Here is a 17526-nt window from a genome sequence, read left to right as displayed (position 1 = left end):
AATTGCCAGTCTCAAGAAAGAAATTTAAAGATTATAAATATTCTACTCATGTTTGATCAATACGCAGAATAATTAATAATTTTGACATGGATTTATGTCTTCAGAATATCTGGTAGAATTCAACATCGCAACCTTGAAACCATTCATAATGAATGACTTGATGTAACATCGGAGTAGCTGTTGCTTCGTGTCCCTTCCCCTTCCTCAGACACAGGGCTCCCTTGTACAGAAGACCTCTGCTATCTCTATGATGGCCGTTCACAATGAATCAATCAGCTGTCAGCCACTGGAGGCTCCAGCACTCCTCAGGGGAAAGAATACCTGACAGCCTCGCGAAATATTTTATATAACTCACTCAACGTAGATTGTCACTTATTGGCTCACCATGTCTATCACCGAACAGGCGTACATACAACGCACTCCTTACACTATATTACACACACTGTTTACTTACATCATTTTTTAAGAAAAATTCTAATTATCTTTCAGTCAATTAAAAACCTTTTTTAACCAATTAGATTAATAGATGAATACGTGTATTAAGCAAATTATTTAATTTAAAATGCAATTAATTAGAATAATTAAATATTTAAATAGGTATTGCTTAGTTAAAAAAATAAATGAGGCGTTCGGTAGTAAAATATGTAATTTAATATAAAACTGAAATTTTTCATGAATTGCACTTTTTGACTTCATTAAATTTTTTAAGGATGTTGAAAACTAGGAAAACAATGTTAACATTAAGATATGTTAAGTGACTACTGATTTAAGGGAAATTATTAGAATTTATCATGTTAGAAACCGATCGAGACCCGAATGTGGACTCCTACCGGGGTTGTCGCACAAAGCTGACCATATTTTACTCTAGGAGTAGGTAAGGTAATCAGCAATAGAGGATCAGGAGAATGTATCCTCTCCCGAAATCTATGAAAAGATTTATGAATTAAAAGATAATTTCCATACCCAGCGATATTTATGAATATAAATGTTGTATTTTAAGTATTTATATTGAGTAATACGTGTTTTGTTTTTTTAGCCCCCTCCTGGCAAATTCTGACATATAGGTTTATACTACAGGTACCCTATTCTAACCGAAGTGCAATGCTTGAGTATTAAGTCTATGGTACCCTCACGAAATTTAAGGCCGCAATTAAAACGGCGCCGCTGCAGTTCCCAGAATGCTAACGTCTCAATCACTTACATTGACCTCCTTTAGAGTAATACTTTTGAATTACTGTTGTATTTTTAATAATACTTAATTTGAATAACTATTGCCTTCTTCCAAAAAAAGAAAAAAAAAAGGGGGAACGTCCCTGTGAATCATCATACGGTATAAATCCGCAAATAGGGTATTTTGAGCTAGCTTTATTCATTACTCGTTGATTATTATGTCAACTTACTTGACTGCTTTGATAGAGATAAGCTCACTTTTTGAAATCCATCAAACAAAAAAGTCTTATTGTGAGCTTGTTAAGGTTGCTTAAAGGAATACCTTAGAGAAGGAGAACCCTTTCACAAGACTCCCACCCACGTCTCGGCACTCTTCCTATAGATCTCCCTCCAACTCCCGATATCTGGACATGTAGCAGAGCGCTGTGCTGTGCGGTAGCTGCGGCACGGACTTGTTTATATCTTAATTACCTTTTGTGCAGGGCCGGCGTGGGCGAAGGTATTTGACTTGGTAATGGGTCGGCCCCCACCTCCTCCCCCCACACTCTAACTTGAATCAAATTAATATAAATAATATTTCACCACAATGCCCTTTCATCCCGGCCGATCTTTATGTTTTTCTTATATGTGACTTTATTTACTCTGTTCTAGATATTTATGATCAGGTAAATGTATTTATTACCTCTTTATACAACTCAATGCATCCCTGCATTTATTATTACAGCAAACATTGGGATCTATAAAGTGTTTCTATTACTACTTGATTTTCTAAAGTTCTGAAAATAAAAACGAATATTTTTATAAAAGTATAAATGAAGAAATATGATATAAGTTTAATAAATATCACACAAAAATTATAATTTAATAAAAATATCTTCATATTATTGTTCTATTAAGTTCTAAAATTCTAAAGAAATATATTTTTTATGCTATACAAACCTTTTTATAACTCCATATCTTTTTAACCTTCACTTACCTAAATTTATACAGCAAGAAGAAAAATCTTGAATTCACGTTTTTGACTGAAATACATGTTTTAAGGTCATTTGTGTTTAAAAGATCTAGTCTTGCAAAATGATCTGCATGTGTCTAAGGACATCCTAGCTCAAGAACGTAAAGTCGTACGAAACTGATATTACATATTTATGGTGGGTACAACTGGTCTGGGCTGTGTTAGCAACTTTTTCACTAAAATCGACAGATGGGAAGTACCACTTTATGGAATCGATTTTCTCCAAAATTGCTCGAACGATTTTGATTGAACTCGGTTGAACAATGAGCAATTAAGTGCTCTTCAATACCAGATAGGTTTTATCCACATCGAAATGGTAGAACAGGCCTTTACCGTTGAATTTTCTAAAAATCTTTCTTTATGGTAACTCTAATTTTGTTTATTTAAAAAAAAAAAAAATAAGCAGTTTTTATTGCTATTAATAATAAATTTATAAATACTAAATATTACAGAATTTTATAAATAACTAATGGAGAAAAAAAAGGAAAAATAAATACATCAGATTCAAACGAGAAAAGCTGGTTGAATGATGGTTTCGTTATCTTTTATTGACTGTTGTATTTTTTTTTTTAACGTAAAATTTATATTTGTTATTTATATAATAATCTCGGGAAATCTTGAAATAAGGATTTCTATAGCAACAGAAAAAAAAATTGTCATGAATCTCGCCCTAAGATTATTTTTTTTTTGTAAACCACAAAAATATTGTTAATTTATTTTATTTTATTTTTTTTAGTTTAGTATGTATGAGATTATTCATCACTATTACCTATTGCCCACAACTGTGTGGCAGATTGTAATATCTATCAATATATAAATCTATAAAAAAAAAAATAATTTAACACGAAGTAACCATTCTACACAAAACTTGGGAACGTATATAAGATGGTAAGACAAAGCTGTGTCATAGGCGTATCGCACTCGTTTTTTCTATTTATGACACTATTGCATTGTAGTGCAATATTGCAAATTAGTAAGGAATGAAAAAAAGAATATATTAAATTAAAGAAATAAAGTAACCTTTTTTAATATGACGAATATAATTTTATATTATATAATGGTAGTATCATAAAACTGATTTTAATTTCAAATAATGTTTGTCATCAAGTTGTTTTGCCGATCCATTATGAATACTGTGGTCAGTTGAATTGGTTGATTTTGTTTTAGAATATAACTGACATACTCTGAGGTAAGTGATTAGAAAATTATAATAAAAGTTTATTTATTTTTTTCAATCATTATACAATTATGAACTTTCTTAGATAATAAAAGATAATGGAAGAGATTGACGCTTCTAGTTAAGATTGGAATCGAAGAGCTGATAATTGAGTACAGCCGAACATTGTTCAAGTCAAGCGGTTCTTCTTGCTGTCAAATCGTCTAACGTTAAAAGCTCCTGGCATTTAAAAGCTGATCACAGATAAAACTTAATGAAATGTAATCTTGATGATGATTTATCGAAATGAACGCCCGCTTTGCTTCCAACGTTAAGATTGCTGTCGTGTTAAAGTATCGTTGAAAAGAGAAATATCTTTTGTCGTATACAGTCATAAAATATAATAATCAAATATTTGATTGGAGAAGTTTGTCGGGGGGTGCGGTCAGCAAAGAACAACATAAATAAATTTATTTATTTTATGCCGACGTTTCGACCTGAGTTTCATGTCTTCATCAGGGGTTATGGCGTAGAAGGTAGGCCTGCAACTGATTCTAACGTGAAACGTCGGCATAAAATAAATAAATACGGTTTTGTTTATTTATGTTGTTCTTTACTGATCGCACCCCCCCCCCCCCGATAAACTTCTCCAATCACTAATCTACGGTCAACTATCTACACCTCATTAATAATAAAATAATTCATAAGTAACTAATATTAGTATTTAAATGAGTAAGTTTCATAATTTACCTTTTATTTTTGTTCCAATGAGGTTCACTTGATCCGTGTAAGCGGGTACCACCCTGAGGAAACGTACCCAATTGCAGTGCCGTACTCGCCGCCTGTCGACTTCTGTGATTTCGTCATAACAACCGAACCTATGCCTGATCTGAAATAAAAAAAAAAAAATTAATACGTAATATTAGATCTCAAATAAAGATGATATGATCAAAATATATATACTCGTTGATGTAATGTAAATATAAAATCATTCACATGCTGGTACCTGCATCATGTTTATGAGTTACGAATTTATCGCTTGATCAGTAATTTAAATCGATTTTTATACTTATGTGAGTAAGTATGGAAAATAAAAGAAGTTATCTATATTACAAAAAAATTAAATTTAAAAAGGTTCTATGCACATATTATAAATAAATGAAATATAATATAATAAAGAAAAAACAGAATAAAGATCAGGACAAAATTCAATTATTTTCGGTTGCGAAAAAGGCGGTTGCAATTGTTATGCTAATCCCTTCTATTTTAAGAAATTCTTTAGAAAAATTAAAGGAAATGGTCAAAGCTGCGGTCAAGAAGAAAGAAAAAATAGTAATAACTACTTATTTATTTTCTGCCGACGTTTCGACCTTCGTTGTAGGTCTTCATCAGGACTGTTATGTGAGAGTAACGCTGAAATAAGATTATATGGATGTGGACATAGTGAATAACTAGTCTTTGTGATGTAGTAAAATTTGTCTCTAGGAAGAAATATATACTACTTTTTTAATTAATGATAATATTAAAAATAAGTATGCAATTATCTTTATTATTTATTGCTACGTTGTTAAAAATTGTGGAGAACTCTGAAGAAGAAGGGCTCGGAAGGTTTTTTTTTTTTTTTTTCAAAGTAAATAGCTTTGAGAATGTAAGTGAAAAAATATACTTCTTATTTAACATTGCTATATGTGCATATACAAATATAGATCCAAAGGGATTCCTTATCAAAAAAATGAGAAAAGAATGTCACATTAAAAAAAAAAAAAAGATAACTACTAGAGTATCTCCTAGGATTATTTTCCTTTTCTATTTTTCATTTCGAAGCCTCTTAATTTAAGCCCGAGAGCAGAGGACAGTGCAGTAGGCAAAAAGCTGATAGTGGCTTTTGAAAAATGTGACAGCGGCGGTTCGATACCTTTAGGTCAGATTCCCAGGCTGTGTCGTAGCCAACGGATGAGGCCATCAAAGAGGCCGTAGATTGCCGGAATCCTGGATAAAGATAAGAGGAGGAGGGTAGAGATATCGGATGAGATATCTGACAGGGAGCACAGTGAGGATCGTGCACGGACCAGCCCCCACATAAACTTTCGGTCTTAAGGCTACCTATCGCTTTTTTTTTTAACACTATCACCTGCGCCCTAATTATAAAACCTTTTTTATTTTCTCTTCTATCTCTTTCCCTTCCTTTTTATATTTTTTATCAGCTCCCGGGCGTGGGCATAAGTTCTCATGGACTATACCGTTTCCTCTTTGAAAACTGACAGCATTCTAGATTATATATCTTACTACAATCTTTCTGAGCTTTATTAATATTTTTTATTTTACTATATGTTTATGTATGTTTATAGTATACAGAAAAAGTATATTCTTCATGAAATTGTAGAAAATAATAAATTTATTTGTTTAAATATGGAAATGTAAGTTGAATTGAAAGATTATAAGAGAAATGATGTTGATAAATACACTGTCTTTACATAAAAAAACAAATAATAGTATTGAATTTTATTCAAAAAATAATAACACATAGCTTAAAAAAATATAGATAATTATTTATTATTATCTTTTCTTGGCTTATAAATGACCAATAACTGAGGATATTAATCCCTCGTCCAGCAAGTATCCATGTACTTCCCGTGTAGATGTAAGTAGTACTCGAGTAGAGGGATATGGGTTGTACTTGTATATGGGCACGGTTATTATTCGTGTAGAGAAAGCTGTTACACAATATAAGATCAGAAAAAATATATTTATTAATTTTAGTTCTATGATAAAGTATGCATTGGTGAGCTAATTAACATTTTTATTTAAACGATGAAATGACTTTAGTTCTTATATATATTTTTTTTACTATGCGAATCTTTATAACGATTCCGTTTAGAAAGGGCTTCCATAGATCATATCCTTCTTTGTTGGAAATGAAATAAAAGGTAAAAAGTGCGGTGGTGACTTTTCCGCGTCGGTGCTGACTCCAGGTCCATAACAGGTGGAATTCCATATTCCATTAGAGGATTTAGAATTTATCCTCTCTTCTAAGTTGCCTTATGACCTACTCGAGTGGTTTACTGGACGAGAAAGGAGGCATACCATTTAGTATCTGGAGGCTTGGTTCTTCTACACGGTATCAATCATGTGAAAACATATAAATGAACAGGAACTAATCTCATTTTTTATCTTATCACTATTTATTATTTATCTACTTATTATTTATCTATCATCATTTACTATTCTACAAAACGAATATGAAAATTATTTAAAATATGTTACTTTTATTTTGTTGTTTAATTTTTATTTTTGTAATTTTTTTAATAACTTCCTGTAACAATTCTAACATAATTAGAAAAACAATTTTTTGGCTACTGATTATAGATTTTTTTTTCAAACTTTTATATCTTAATCTAAGCCCATAGGTTCAAAATCGTTTCCCATGAAAGCTGTTTTTCTTGGTTTCTTTAAATGTTTCCCAAGCCAAGAGAACCCATATACAATTAAAGAGGGGGGAGAGGAGTTAGCAGCTGTGTATAACTCCACCGGATTAACTATAGCTATATTTGGTATTATTTACGACTTATAAGAAAGGCGAAAACGTGTAAGAAGGCCGATGCAGTGTAAGAGTTGCCGTTTTATTTTTTGCTTGAATTCTCTAGGAGCTTAGAGGCGGTAGCGAGTGACATCTGTTGAGCATTAGCCTGGCTAGAAGGAGCATATACCCGCAAAGGGAATGCGCGCGAGCCGGTATGTACCCAGACCATTAACTGCGGGCTGCGGGCCTAATGTCTTCAGCACTGCGTACCTCGGGCAGACCATAAAGAGGATAACGAAGCCAGCAGGTAACGATCGTCTTGCAATTAGATCAACGAGCTTCGTCCAGGATCTCTTGGCAAATATTTCATTTTCAATTAAACCTCACTCCCTAGGTCAATATTTAAACGGTTGTATTTTTATAAATCGATTCAGAAAACATTTATTGAGGACTTCATTATTTGGATAACAGCAAATAGGTGGGTTAAGTCAAGACAAAGTCACCAGTATGGAGACTTCCAAGTGACAAAAGGCCCAGGCGTTATAGCTATCTGCAGGGATGACACGAAAGACATCTCCGAAGAAGAGGCTTGCCTATAATGATGAAAATAATAACAATAAACCAATTTAATTAATTTTTGAAATCATTAAAACCTCAAAGCAGTATAAACGCTTTGAATATTTTGAAATATCTTATATTTTTGTAAGTTTTTTTATCATAAAAGAACTAACATTCGTAATATACTTTATGAAGAAAAACTTGGAAAGTGATTCTAAGAGAGAATCTAATAATTCAATGACAGCTGGAAAAATGAAATATCTGTAATAGAACAGGCAGTGTTCACAGTAAGTGTTAAATTGTAACATTACAGATTCTTTAAGGAACAAGGAACAAATGAAGTATACCAAATTATAAGGTAATTTAGTGCTTATAGAATTATTACATTTGTCTTTTATTTACATCCAATGTAAGAGAAAAAACACGTAATTATACATGACGTCTTCTAGGTGTTCCGATCTCAAGCTACTACATAGGTTAATAATTGATAATTAAAATTGAGGTGTAGATAGTTGACCGTAGATTAATGCTTGAAGAAGTTTGTCGGGGGGTGCGGTCAGCAAAGAACAACATAAATAAACAAAAACATATTTATTTATTTTATGCCGACGTTTCGACCTGAGTTTCAGGTCTTCATCAGGGGTTGTGTCGCAGAGGAGGGAAAGATAAGTACTGACAGTACTTATCTTTCCCTCCTCTGCGACACAACCCCTGATGAAGACCTGAAACTCAGGTCGAAACGTCGGCATAAAATAAATAAATATGTTTTTGTTTATTTATGTTGTTCTTTGCTGACCGCACCCCCCGACAAACTTCTTCAAGCATTGATAATTAAATAATAATTATTTAAAATGATAAACCAAAATAAATGTAAAGGACAAAAATTATTTGCAAACTAACAAAACATTTTAACTTTACATAGCTGTGTTTTAAAAGTGATGCAGGTATCTTAAAAATGAACAAGGATGAAAAAAAAAAATTGAGAGAGACGAACGCTGATTGACTCTATGAAGGAAAGTTGAGTAAGTGTGCTCACCAAAAAACGTTAAATAATAAAATAATTAATGCATTGATAAAATAATAATTAATGAGATTCTATATATTAAAAAAACATATAAACTGTTCAAATAATATGAGATAAACAACCATAACTCGTTGATGGCTTCTAGGTTTTCATCCTCTTAAAAAACGGGGATGGTTGTATCCAAAACAAAAATTTCCATAAATTATAAAATATGCCACAGCGAGATGTTTGACCCATTAATAACCATAAATCTCACACAATTCCTCTCAGAGGCAGAATACCAAAAACAAGGTTCTTCCTAATCTCAGATGTCGAAATTTAACACGGAAGCTCTATTTTATTGGATGGTCCGATAATTAAAACACGAATCGAAAGGGAAAAAAGGATTCCTGTTGTGTCCTATTTCAGGTTAAATTTGTTTTATTTCTGGAGAAAGGAGTCCGGAGGAACATTAAAAAAAAATAACTAGAATCGACAAAGTTGAACAAGGTCAGAAGGGCACCTGTTGCCCCAAATACAGCCGGAACCTTACCATATAAACTGTTTATGAGTCTATGGATAATGCGTTTTATCCGCGATCCAATATTTATGGCATAATAAAAGTACCAGAAATCAAATGCCATTAGGGAGATTTTAGTACCTGCTTTAGAGCGTTTTGACCCACGCTTAAGGATTGAAAAACAAGTGGAAATGTGAAATAGAGCTAAAGTAGCGTATTGCTGTAATAAATGATATAAATTTATAGGAATTTGAAACTCAATAATTTGCTCAACCTAAAGAGAAATAGTGATAAGTATATTAATTTTTGTTACATAATCACGAAACTAATTATACAATCCGATCTTTTACTTGTGATTGAAATATAACTGTATATAAGAGATTTCTGCGATTGAGTAATAAATATAAGAAAAATAAATAAAAAAGAATATATTCAAAAAAAAAATCGTATCAAAGCACCATTGATAAGGTATGTTCTCCATTTTTGTGGTACCCTCAAAAGCCACTTCTGTAACTCCAACTGAATTAAAACATAAATATTCAACCCTTTATCAAAATTCATAGGTGCTGTTAATGTTCAAAAAACCTTAAAAAAAAGAATTAGAAAGAATAGAAAAAATTTGGGCTGAAATGCAATCCTACTTATATGATATTATTCTACTAATAAAACATACTTTCTGAATATCAGTTCTTATAATTCAAAAGCGAAAACTGAAAATATTATACAGAAGAAATTATATGTAATATATATGAAACTATTTAAATAAAAAAATATTTATAAATGCCAGGCAACAAAGTGACGTTATGAATAGGAATATAAATGTATCCCAACTATTTACTGTCACTTCGATACAATGTAAAACTCTATTACGAATAAATCATAAAGCGGTTATATAAAAATAATTCATTTATTTGAAGCAATTATTTAACCAAAAGACATACCTATTGAATAATATTGCCCCTACTTATAATCCTAGTATTGAAAAAAAAGCATTTTTTTCCCCCTTTTTGCAGATTTCATATTCATTTTTGAATAAAAAAAGTAGTTAATATACTATAAATGTATTATATAACAGCACCATAATCAAAAGGTTAATGATCAGAGATATGAACTAGTATACAGACTGTAGTAGGGTCATCTTCAGATGAATATTCCCTATATGAGTAACCTTTCCTTTAACCAATGCACGAATAAATTATATCTCATGGTTGACATTTAATTATAATTTTTCATTAAAATAAAACCTCATTTTAAAAAGATATAGGGGTTTCAAAGAAAAATTAATTGCAAAGATTTTCTTTTCATTAAATACGACAGCACGGCCAGCCCGCATACTCCTGTTTATAGTATTGAACTGAGAAAGTACAAACTGATAAATGTATTACTTTTTTTAATATGACGAATTTTAATTTTTATCAATATTTTACATAATAAAAGTAATGATATGTGAATGTTAATTTAAAGAAAGGAGAACAATGTAACTTTGTTCTTTCCTCAATTATACTGAACTCGTAATAGAGGTCAAATTATGAATATTTGCTAAATTATTTCCTTGGGTTTAGAAGATTTATTATAATTTTAAGCTAGATTGATATAATTATGTGCGAATTCCTCTTGGCATCCGTTGAATAGAAACTAGAGAAAGTATGAATCTGAATGTTGATGTCTTCGGAATTATGATTGTTTGCTTCTTGATAATTGTGTTTGGTGCTTAATTGTTTTTGCACTTTACTCGAAATTGGGGCAAGTGAGCATTTTATATTCATTTCACCCGAAGAAAGGCAAAAATTAGTAATAATTGAAACTAATAGCTAAAATTGCCATGGATACGGTCCTGATGCATTAAAGAACCATTGGTAAATAAATATCGTATCCACGACAATTTTAGTAATTAGTTTCAAATTATTATGTGAAATTTTCATCATACACTAAGATAACGGTTTGAGGATGTATTTAATTATTATATTTTAAAAATATCTTCATAAAATGGGTTTCTTTACAATTTTGTATCATAATATTATAATAAAATTAATATAAAATTTACTAGATGTATTTTTATGTAATATAGTTGTCAATTTTTTCTTGCTACATCTGGCCAGCTCCAGTATTCCTGACATAAGCGGGGGAATGCATTGGTCGAATCTCAAATTTTTGTCTTACAGAGTACCTCTATAGCCACTCCAAATTTAATTTAAATTAAAAGTTTAAAATTTGTAGATGAATTGGTGTTAGAAAAGTACCTTTTAACTTCTACTCTTCCAACTTCACCATCATTTTTATTTTTATTTTATCTGAAGGATCTTAATAACTAAACTTGCCTATTTATGTACATTTTACAATATAACGTAAGAATTAAATTTTATTTATGGATGATCTGGTCCCATTATCAAGATCATATCTATGACCAAACCTACCATTCTTCCCTAATGATTTTATTGAAGCGTGATCGGGTATTGCATTGTAATGCAGCTGTTGAGTTGATAAGAGCAATATGAAGTCAATTCAATTAAGAAGAATAGCGTTATAGCAGTCCCCATTAATTTTTCTTTCGGGGCAGCAATTTGTCCGACTGTAAAGTTTTATTAGTCATCAATTGGGTTTTTACTGCATGACGGCGCTCACCACTACTAGACCCAGTTGAAAAAGCGAAATAAAGACTTCATTATAGTCCGGAGATTAAGAATGTAAATTTTATTACATAATTGCCTCCTATTCGGTATAATGTGGTTCAATATCATTCGGGATGCACCTGTATCCTTGTGTTTAGTGGTCCCAAATGGACGATACAAGATCCAACAGTTCCCATCGTTCGCTCCGCAAATGCGTTGGTCGTTTAATTATATTTTATGGTATGAGTGTTTGGTAGGTAGGGGGGGAGGGGAGAAGGCAAGAAAGAAAAAAAAACGTAAAAGACAGAGGTGGATTGTCGGTGGCGCTTCCGATTTATGAGCCCTGGTCCTGTTGGCAATACGTAACAAATTCTCCTTCACCGGATCTATGAGGAGAGTTCCTGTAGGGCTATTGAATTTTTATTATTCATAACCCGCCTACCTTCCAAATTTGAAATATGGATCCATACAAAATGAGAGCAGATATATCTACGATCTTGTTCTGTACCGGGAATGCCCCTCGGGCCATAGCCGACCATTACGCCGCCTACGTACGGAATTATTACTACTGTTTAATATTTCATTATCGACATTATTTCCCTTTGTCTCTAAGCTATATCTAGAGCAGCCTATACGTCTTTACAGATTCAGTAAAAAACTGAATGAACATTGATCGAGTTCAATTTTAAGCTTTAGAGAAAGATGCATGATTATGAATAGTGTTAAATGAATGAAGAGAACCTATAGAGTATTTTTATTATACCACTTATTTCATTAAATGCAAAGAAGTAAGTAGTATCTCTAGATGCAAGTAAGATCTCGAATTATTCACACTTCTTCAAATGATAGAATTCTGTTTATACCTAATTCTTGTTCTAACAAAAAATTTCATTTAATGTTAAGCAGTTTTGTTTTAACTTTTTTTTCATTTAAATAGTTGTTAAACTGTATTAATACTGTCTTACTTTTTAACATTTTATGATAACCTAAGAAAAACGTAATTTCTATCCTAATATTTTTGAAAGTAACAGGAACGAATCAACATTGTGTGAACTAAGTTTGATAGTTTTCCTTTTTCATCGCTAAAAATACTTTATAGCGAAAACAACTTTATTAAATATTTGTATTCCTCTCTATATTTGCAAATATAGTGAAAGTTCTAATATATTTTTGCAAAATTAATAAAATGCTTGTTTTAGAGAAATATGGAGGATGTAGTTCATATTATTATAAAATATATATATATATATATATATATATATATTACGCCATAAACGTTGTTTGAGAAATTGAAGGAGGGGTCTTGGTTTTTACACGTGCCAAACAAGTTTTGTTTCAAATATTTAGAACGTCTCTTTTATGGCTCTGTGAAATGAGCTGAAGTGATATAAAATGTTGACCCATATTTTAAGTGACTTAGTTTTAAAAATTACCATTTTTTAAAAATAAAACCTACACACTTTGTATTTTAGAGCATTGGATGGATTGCATTGATCTCATTGATTCATGTCGTTAAACGATTTCATTAAGTGCCACTGCTACCAATGAAATTTTGTAATACAATTTCAGCAATTATCGGATCAAGCTGAATATTTAAAAAAAATACATACTGCCGTTCAAACGTTTAAGAATGCCAGAACAACAGAAGTGTAAATAGTGTACCGTGATGATACACATTTTCTATATAATATTTTTGTTTTTGTTTTACCTCCAAACCCTAGTCATATATACATTAAGCAAGAAAATTGTTTTCTCCATTCTGTTAAGTATTGGCAATTGTTAGGTCAAATTATGAAAATGTTAAAACAAAAAAAAAATAACAGTATAAACAGTCTAGGAGAATAATAATTTAAGCCCAAAAAAATTCAAACGATGAAAATTGAAGTTAAATGTTTCATTTTTAATTACATAAAAAAAAATTTTAATTTGATCATTATGAAAATTTTCTATTAAGCCTTTAAAAATTATTGGTGTATAACTCATCCATTCCAAAAAAAATTGAAAAAATAATTTTTCTTGATCCTTTTGATCAAATTGTAAATCTTCCACTCTGGACAACGTTTGTAAATCTGCTTTGTAACGCTTTCAAATACCTTCGTATGGTGATGCGAATATAATAATTGAGAATCACAAGCCTATTCTTTGTATACGTGCCAAATAAAGTCACCGAAAACATTGTATATCGAAGAACATTTAAGTAGTAACAAAAAGGTATGTAAATAGAAAATAAAAATAATAATCTATCGATGGCTTACTTCATAGTATTGCTAAGTACATTTCCACTTACTTTACCAACAATACTATTAAAAATTCTCTCTTTTAGGAAAATAATAACTTTTCAATAAATTTTACTAAAATAAAGAACTTTTTATAGTATTTTTTGTAAAGCTAGTGGAAATGTACCCAGCGCCACTGTGAGGACACCTATATGTGAATATTCAATTTTAACTAAACTTATTTACTCACTTGGTATGGTCAAATATAGCAATGACGAAGCATTGTCGGGTCAGACAGTTATTTTATAAAAATCTTTTAGAATAAAAAATATTAAATATAAGTTTAAAAAATGGCATATCGCAAGGTTAATAAAACGGAGTAATTTCTAATTGAATAAATAAATAAAAAAAGTTTGGTGTCCGTAAGACTATTGAGATGTTACCTAACTTTTTTTTATATCCTCTAAAATAATATTATTATTTAATGTAAAATTACTGAAATAAAGTTTCATTAGAAAAGCAACTGTAGTTTCGTTTTATTTATTTCAAAATCTATTGAATTTCCTCATGTAATTGAGTTGGCCTTTTTTAACTTTTTTTTATAATTTTACTTAAAGAATTGATACAGCTTTGCAGAATATTTTGTTGTTTGATTATTATTAAAAGAGTTATAAATAAAACAGTTACAGATAAACAAAAACATTTATTATACTGGAAATGTGAAAATTTCATGAAGACACGATCTTGAATTTCTGACAGTATAAATCCGACGATAATATTAAGGTCCTGTTGAGATTTTTCTTAATTAGTTTTGTTTTTTCCTATTGCTTCGTTATAAATAATAATTATTGATCTATATATAAAATAAAAACAAGTAGAGTTGAGAGTTTTAATAGGTGTTTGGTACATTTCCTGCTATATCTCGAGAACAAGACCACAGTAACGAGGATTAATTCGCTTCCAAGTACCTTGATCATAACTACTGGGGAAAAAAACATTCAACTGTACCCCCTTAGTCTAATTCAGCTGAGATGATTTAATATAATTCAGTAGCAGCTACATACAGAAGGTTGTAATTACCGCCTGAATGCCTCTAGAGAAATATCGATCTTTAAATTACTTTTACACTATTCATCACGGTTGTTATTTATCGAATGGGATTAAATGGAAGCGGGAGGTTTTAATCAAGGACGCGTAATATCGCCTCGGAGCTCCGACTGGTTTGGCCCAATCTCAGGAGTTGAGCTACCGTTACAACAACTGGATCACCGCCGTGAGGTATATACTGCGGGAGGTGCCGACATAGCTGGAGCTAAGGGTGATTTATTAAATACAAACAATAGGCGAGGTGGTTCCTCAGGTAACAAAGAGCTATTGGAAGTCCCTTTTTTACCGACCCTTTTTAATGATCCTCTCGCCTACTACAATTAAAACAGTATGGGAAATTATGGACCTTACTGGATATGCATCGAGTCTTGGAATGGGCTATCTATACTAACACTGAGTATAAAAGTAAGGAGGCCCTACATCGGTTTTAACGTACGGACGTAACTAGGGCAATACGTTTTTGCCGCAACCTCTTTATAACGCAGTCGGTTGACAATATTCTTCAAGAAAATAATCTTAATAATGAAAATTTTAATCTCATCACATTATAACGTGACTTATGACCTTATTAAATTTATTTTAACTCGTCACAAACATTATTTGTGATTTAACCAAATATTTCAAATATCAAACCCTTAATCACCTTTAAGTACTTGTAAAATTAAATCATTAAATCAGAGCACTCTTTCTCTTTTTTTTTAAACATGTACCATTCCAAATTCTACAAAGCACTTAGTTTGATTACAAAATTTTAAAAATAATTTTTTATATTATTGTGTTCTGTCTTAGCTCTGTTTGATTTTTAAGGTTATTCTATACCACCTTTTTACTAATTTATTTGGCCTTCTTAATCTTGCTGTTTACTTTATGTTCGACCCTTTTATCTTTGCTCACAATCTTACATATATACGTGGTAAATTCAAGGATATATCTAATGCAGGTCACACTTGCATTTATTTCAGCTCGCCCTTTTTCATATAAGGGAGAGATATAAGTACTAAATGAAAAGAATTAAATTGATTACAGAACCAATAAGGCATTTTAACAAACAAGGTTCCTCATAAGACTTATTCTTACTTAAAACGCTTAAGAAATGATCCGAGATTTATACAGTAGGGGTATTCATGATGTTGTGTTAAATGTTATATGTTTTACCATGTTAAATGTTATAACTATAGGATTGTGATCAGCCTATTTGAAGTCATGTTAAACGTTAAATGCATAAGAGTCCCTAGCGGATTTTCTCAGCAACTTGTTGTATAAGCCTTTATGTTTATAACCTTCCTTCCAGACCCTCATGTTATTGTTTACTTCAGTTTTGATTTAAGTAATTAATTAAAACATTCCTAGAGTGAGTGAAAAGTGGAATTTGTGTGAAAGTTTAGCTTATGAGTGTCTTATTGATCTTCAAACTTGTGAAGAAGAGAATGAAGATGAGCTAATTGACAACTGTATTGAAAGTCACAACAACTAATATGGCGGCGATCTCAACTGGTCTATTGTGTGACGTCATTCTCGATTTAACTGACCAAGTAACAGACTCTCAGCCATGTTAAATGTTATTTCGTTTTACCACGGCAAAAGAAGGCAATTTTTTTCGATTTAACACGAGTTTTTCCATTTAACACGCTTTAACATAGATCATGAATACCCCTACTAGCTTCAATACCACACTGTTGTACCAACAATAATATAGAGAATCGACTGATAAATATTAAATAAATTATTGTGGCTCCATACAGTAGCAGGGAGGCACTCCTCAGAAGAGCTATTTAGCATATATATTAGGCCGGGCGATCAGTCTTGATCCTGATACACGGGTCGTACAATGATGGGGTAGCAGCCACCCACGCGAGAGCTTGCCCTCTCTGAGGCCTATGGTTAGTGTCTGTCTTAATAGCTACCAAATCTCCGAGTCTATGCTAATTTAAATTCTTATGGGTAACCAGTCATTATTCGGCTGAATAGGGTTTACAACACTTCGGTCGAAATTCGTACGATTTTCGCATATCTGTATAACTTAATTTTTTATCTTTTAAGATTCGAGATAAAAAAAAAAGTTTTGAGATTTTCGAAGGGTCAAACAAGGCTGAAAATGGTTCCATCCATTAAAGTGCCTCTACACGTTGGCCAAACAATAGGGATTAGCGCAGGCGCAAGCGTGTGGATGGGTTATTTCGACTGACTGGTCTGAAGTTGGCCTTAATTTGCAACCTACTCGACTGGCCCATCCAGCCATTGGATTCAATAATTAACCCTTGTTTAAGATTGTATATTTTAAAATTGTATCGATTCAGTGTAAATACAACGTTTTAAATCTTTTTGATTAACTTTGACAGTTTATTTTTTATTTATTATATATATTTAACAAATAAGACATTATATACCTAGTTTTTTTTATAAAGATACAAGAACAAAGGTTGAATTTATAGGTCGTGTAGTACTATTTATATGAATTTTTGTCATCTACAACCCGGTTGCTGATATTATTTTATATTTCCTTTTAATTCGTTTATCTGTATTTTCTTCTTTTTTATAATAAAAATGGAGTAAATCGAATGTAATTGCCGACAAATTTCAAAGGATAAAAGAAGCGTGTGAATACCGACGTATGTTGCTTCCTTTGTTTACCAAGCATTTGAACAAGTGTTGGGT

The 17526-nt window shown here is 31.4% G+C and overlaps 1 protein-coding gene across 1 annotated transcript in view; it reads right to left on the bottom strand.

Moving 5' to 3' along the window:
• LOC106680938 (zinc finger protein 391) overlaps positions 1-17526 on the bottom strand; it is a 204513-nt gene that overhangs the window by 102964 nt on the left and 84023 nt on the right. The window contains exon 2 of the mRNA XM_014420980.2: positions 4089-4227. Within this exon, the coding sequence (XP_014276466.1) occupies positions 4089-4227 (139 nt within the window). The remainder of the gene's footprint in view (positions 1-4088; positions 4228-17526) is intronic.

This window comes from Halyomorpha halys, unplaced genomic scaffold (genome assembly GCF_000696795.3).
Source record: "Halyomorpha halys isolate HHAL.00 unplaced genomic scaffold, Hhal_1.1 Scaffold299.1, whole genome shotgun sequence".
Lineage (NCBI taxonomy): Eukaryota > Metazoa > Arthropoda > Insecta > Hemiptera > Pentatomidae > Halyomorpha > Halyomorpha halys.
This window is presented reverse-complemented; position numbering and strand designations above follow the sequence as displayed.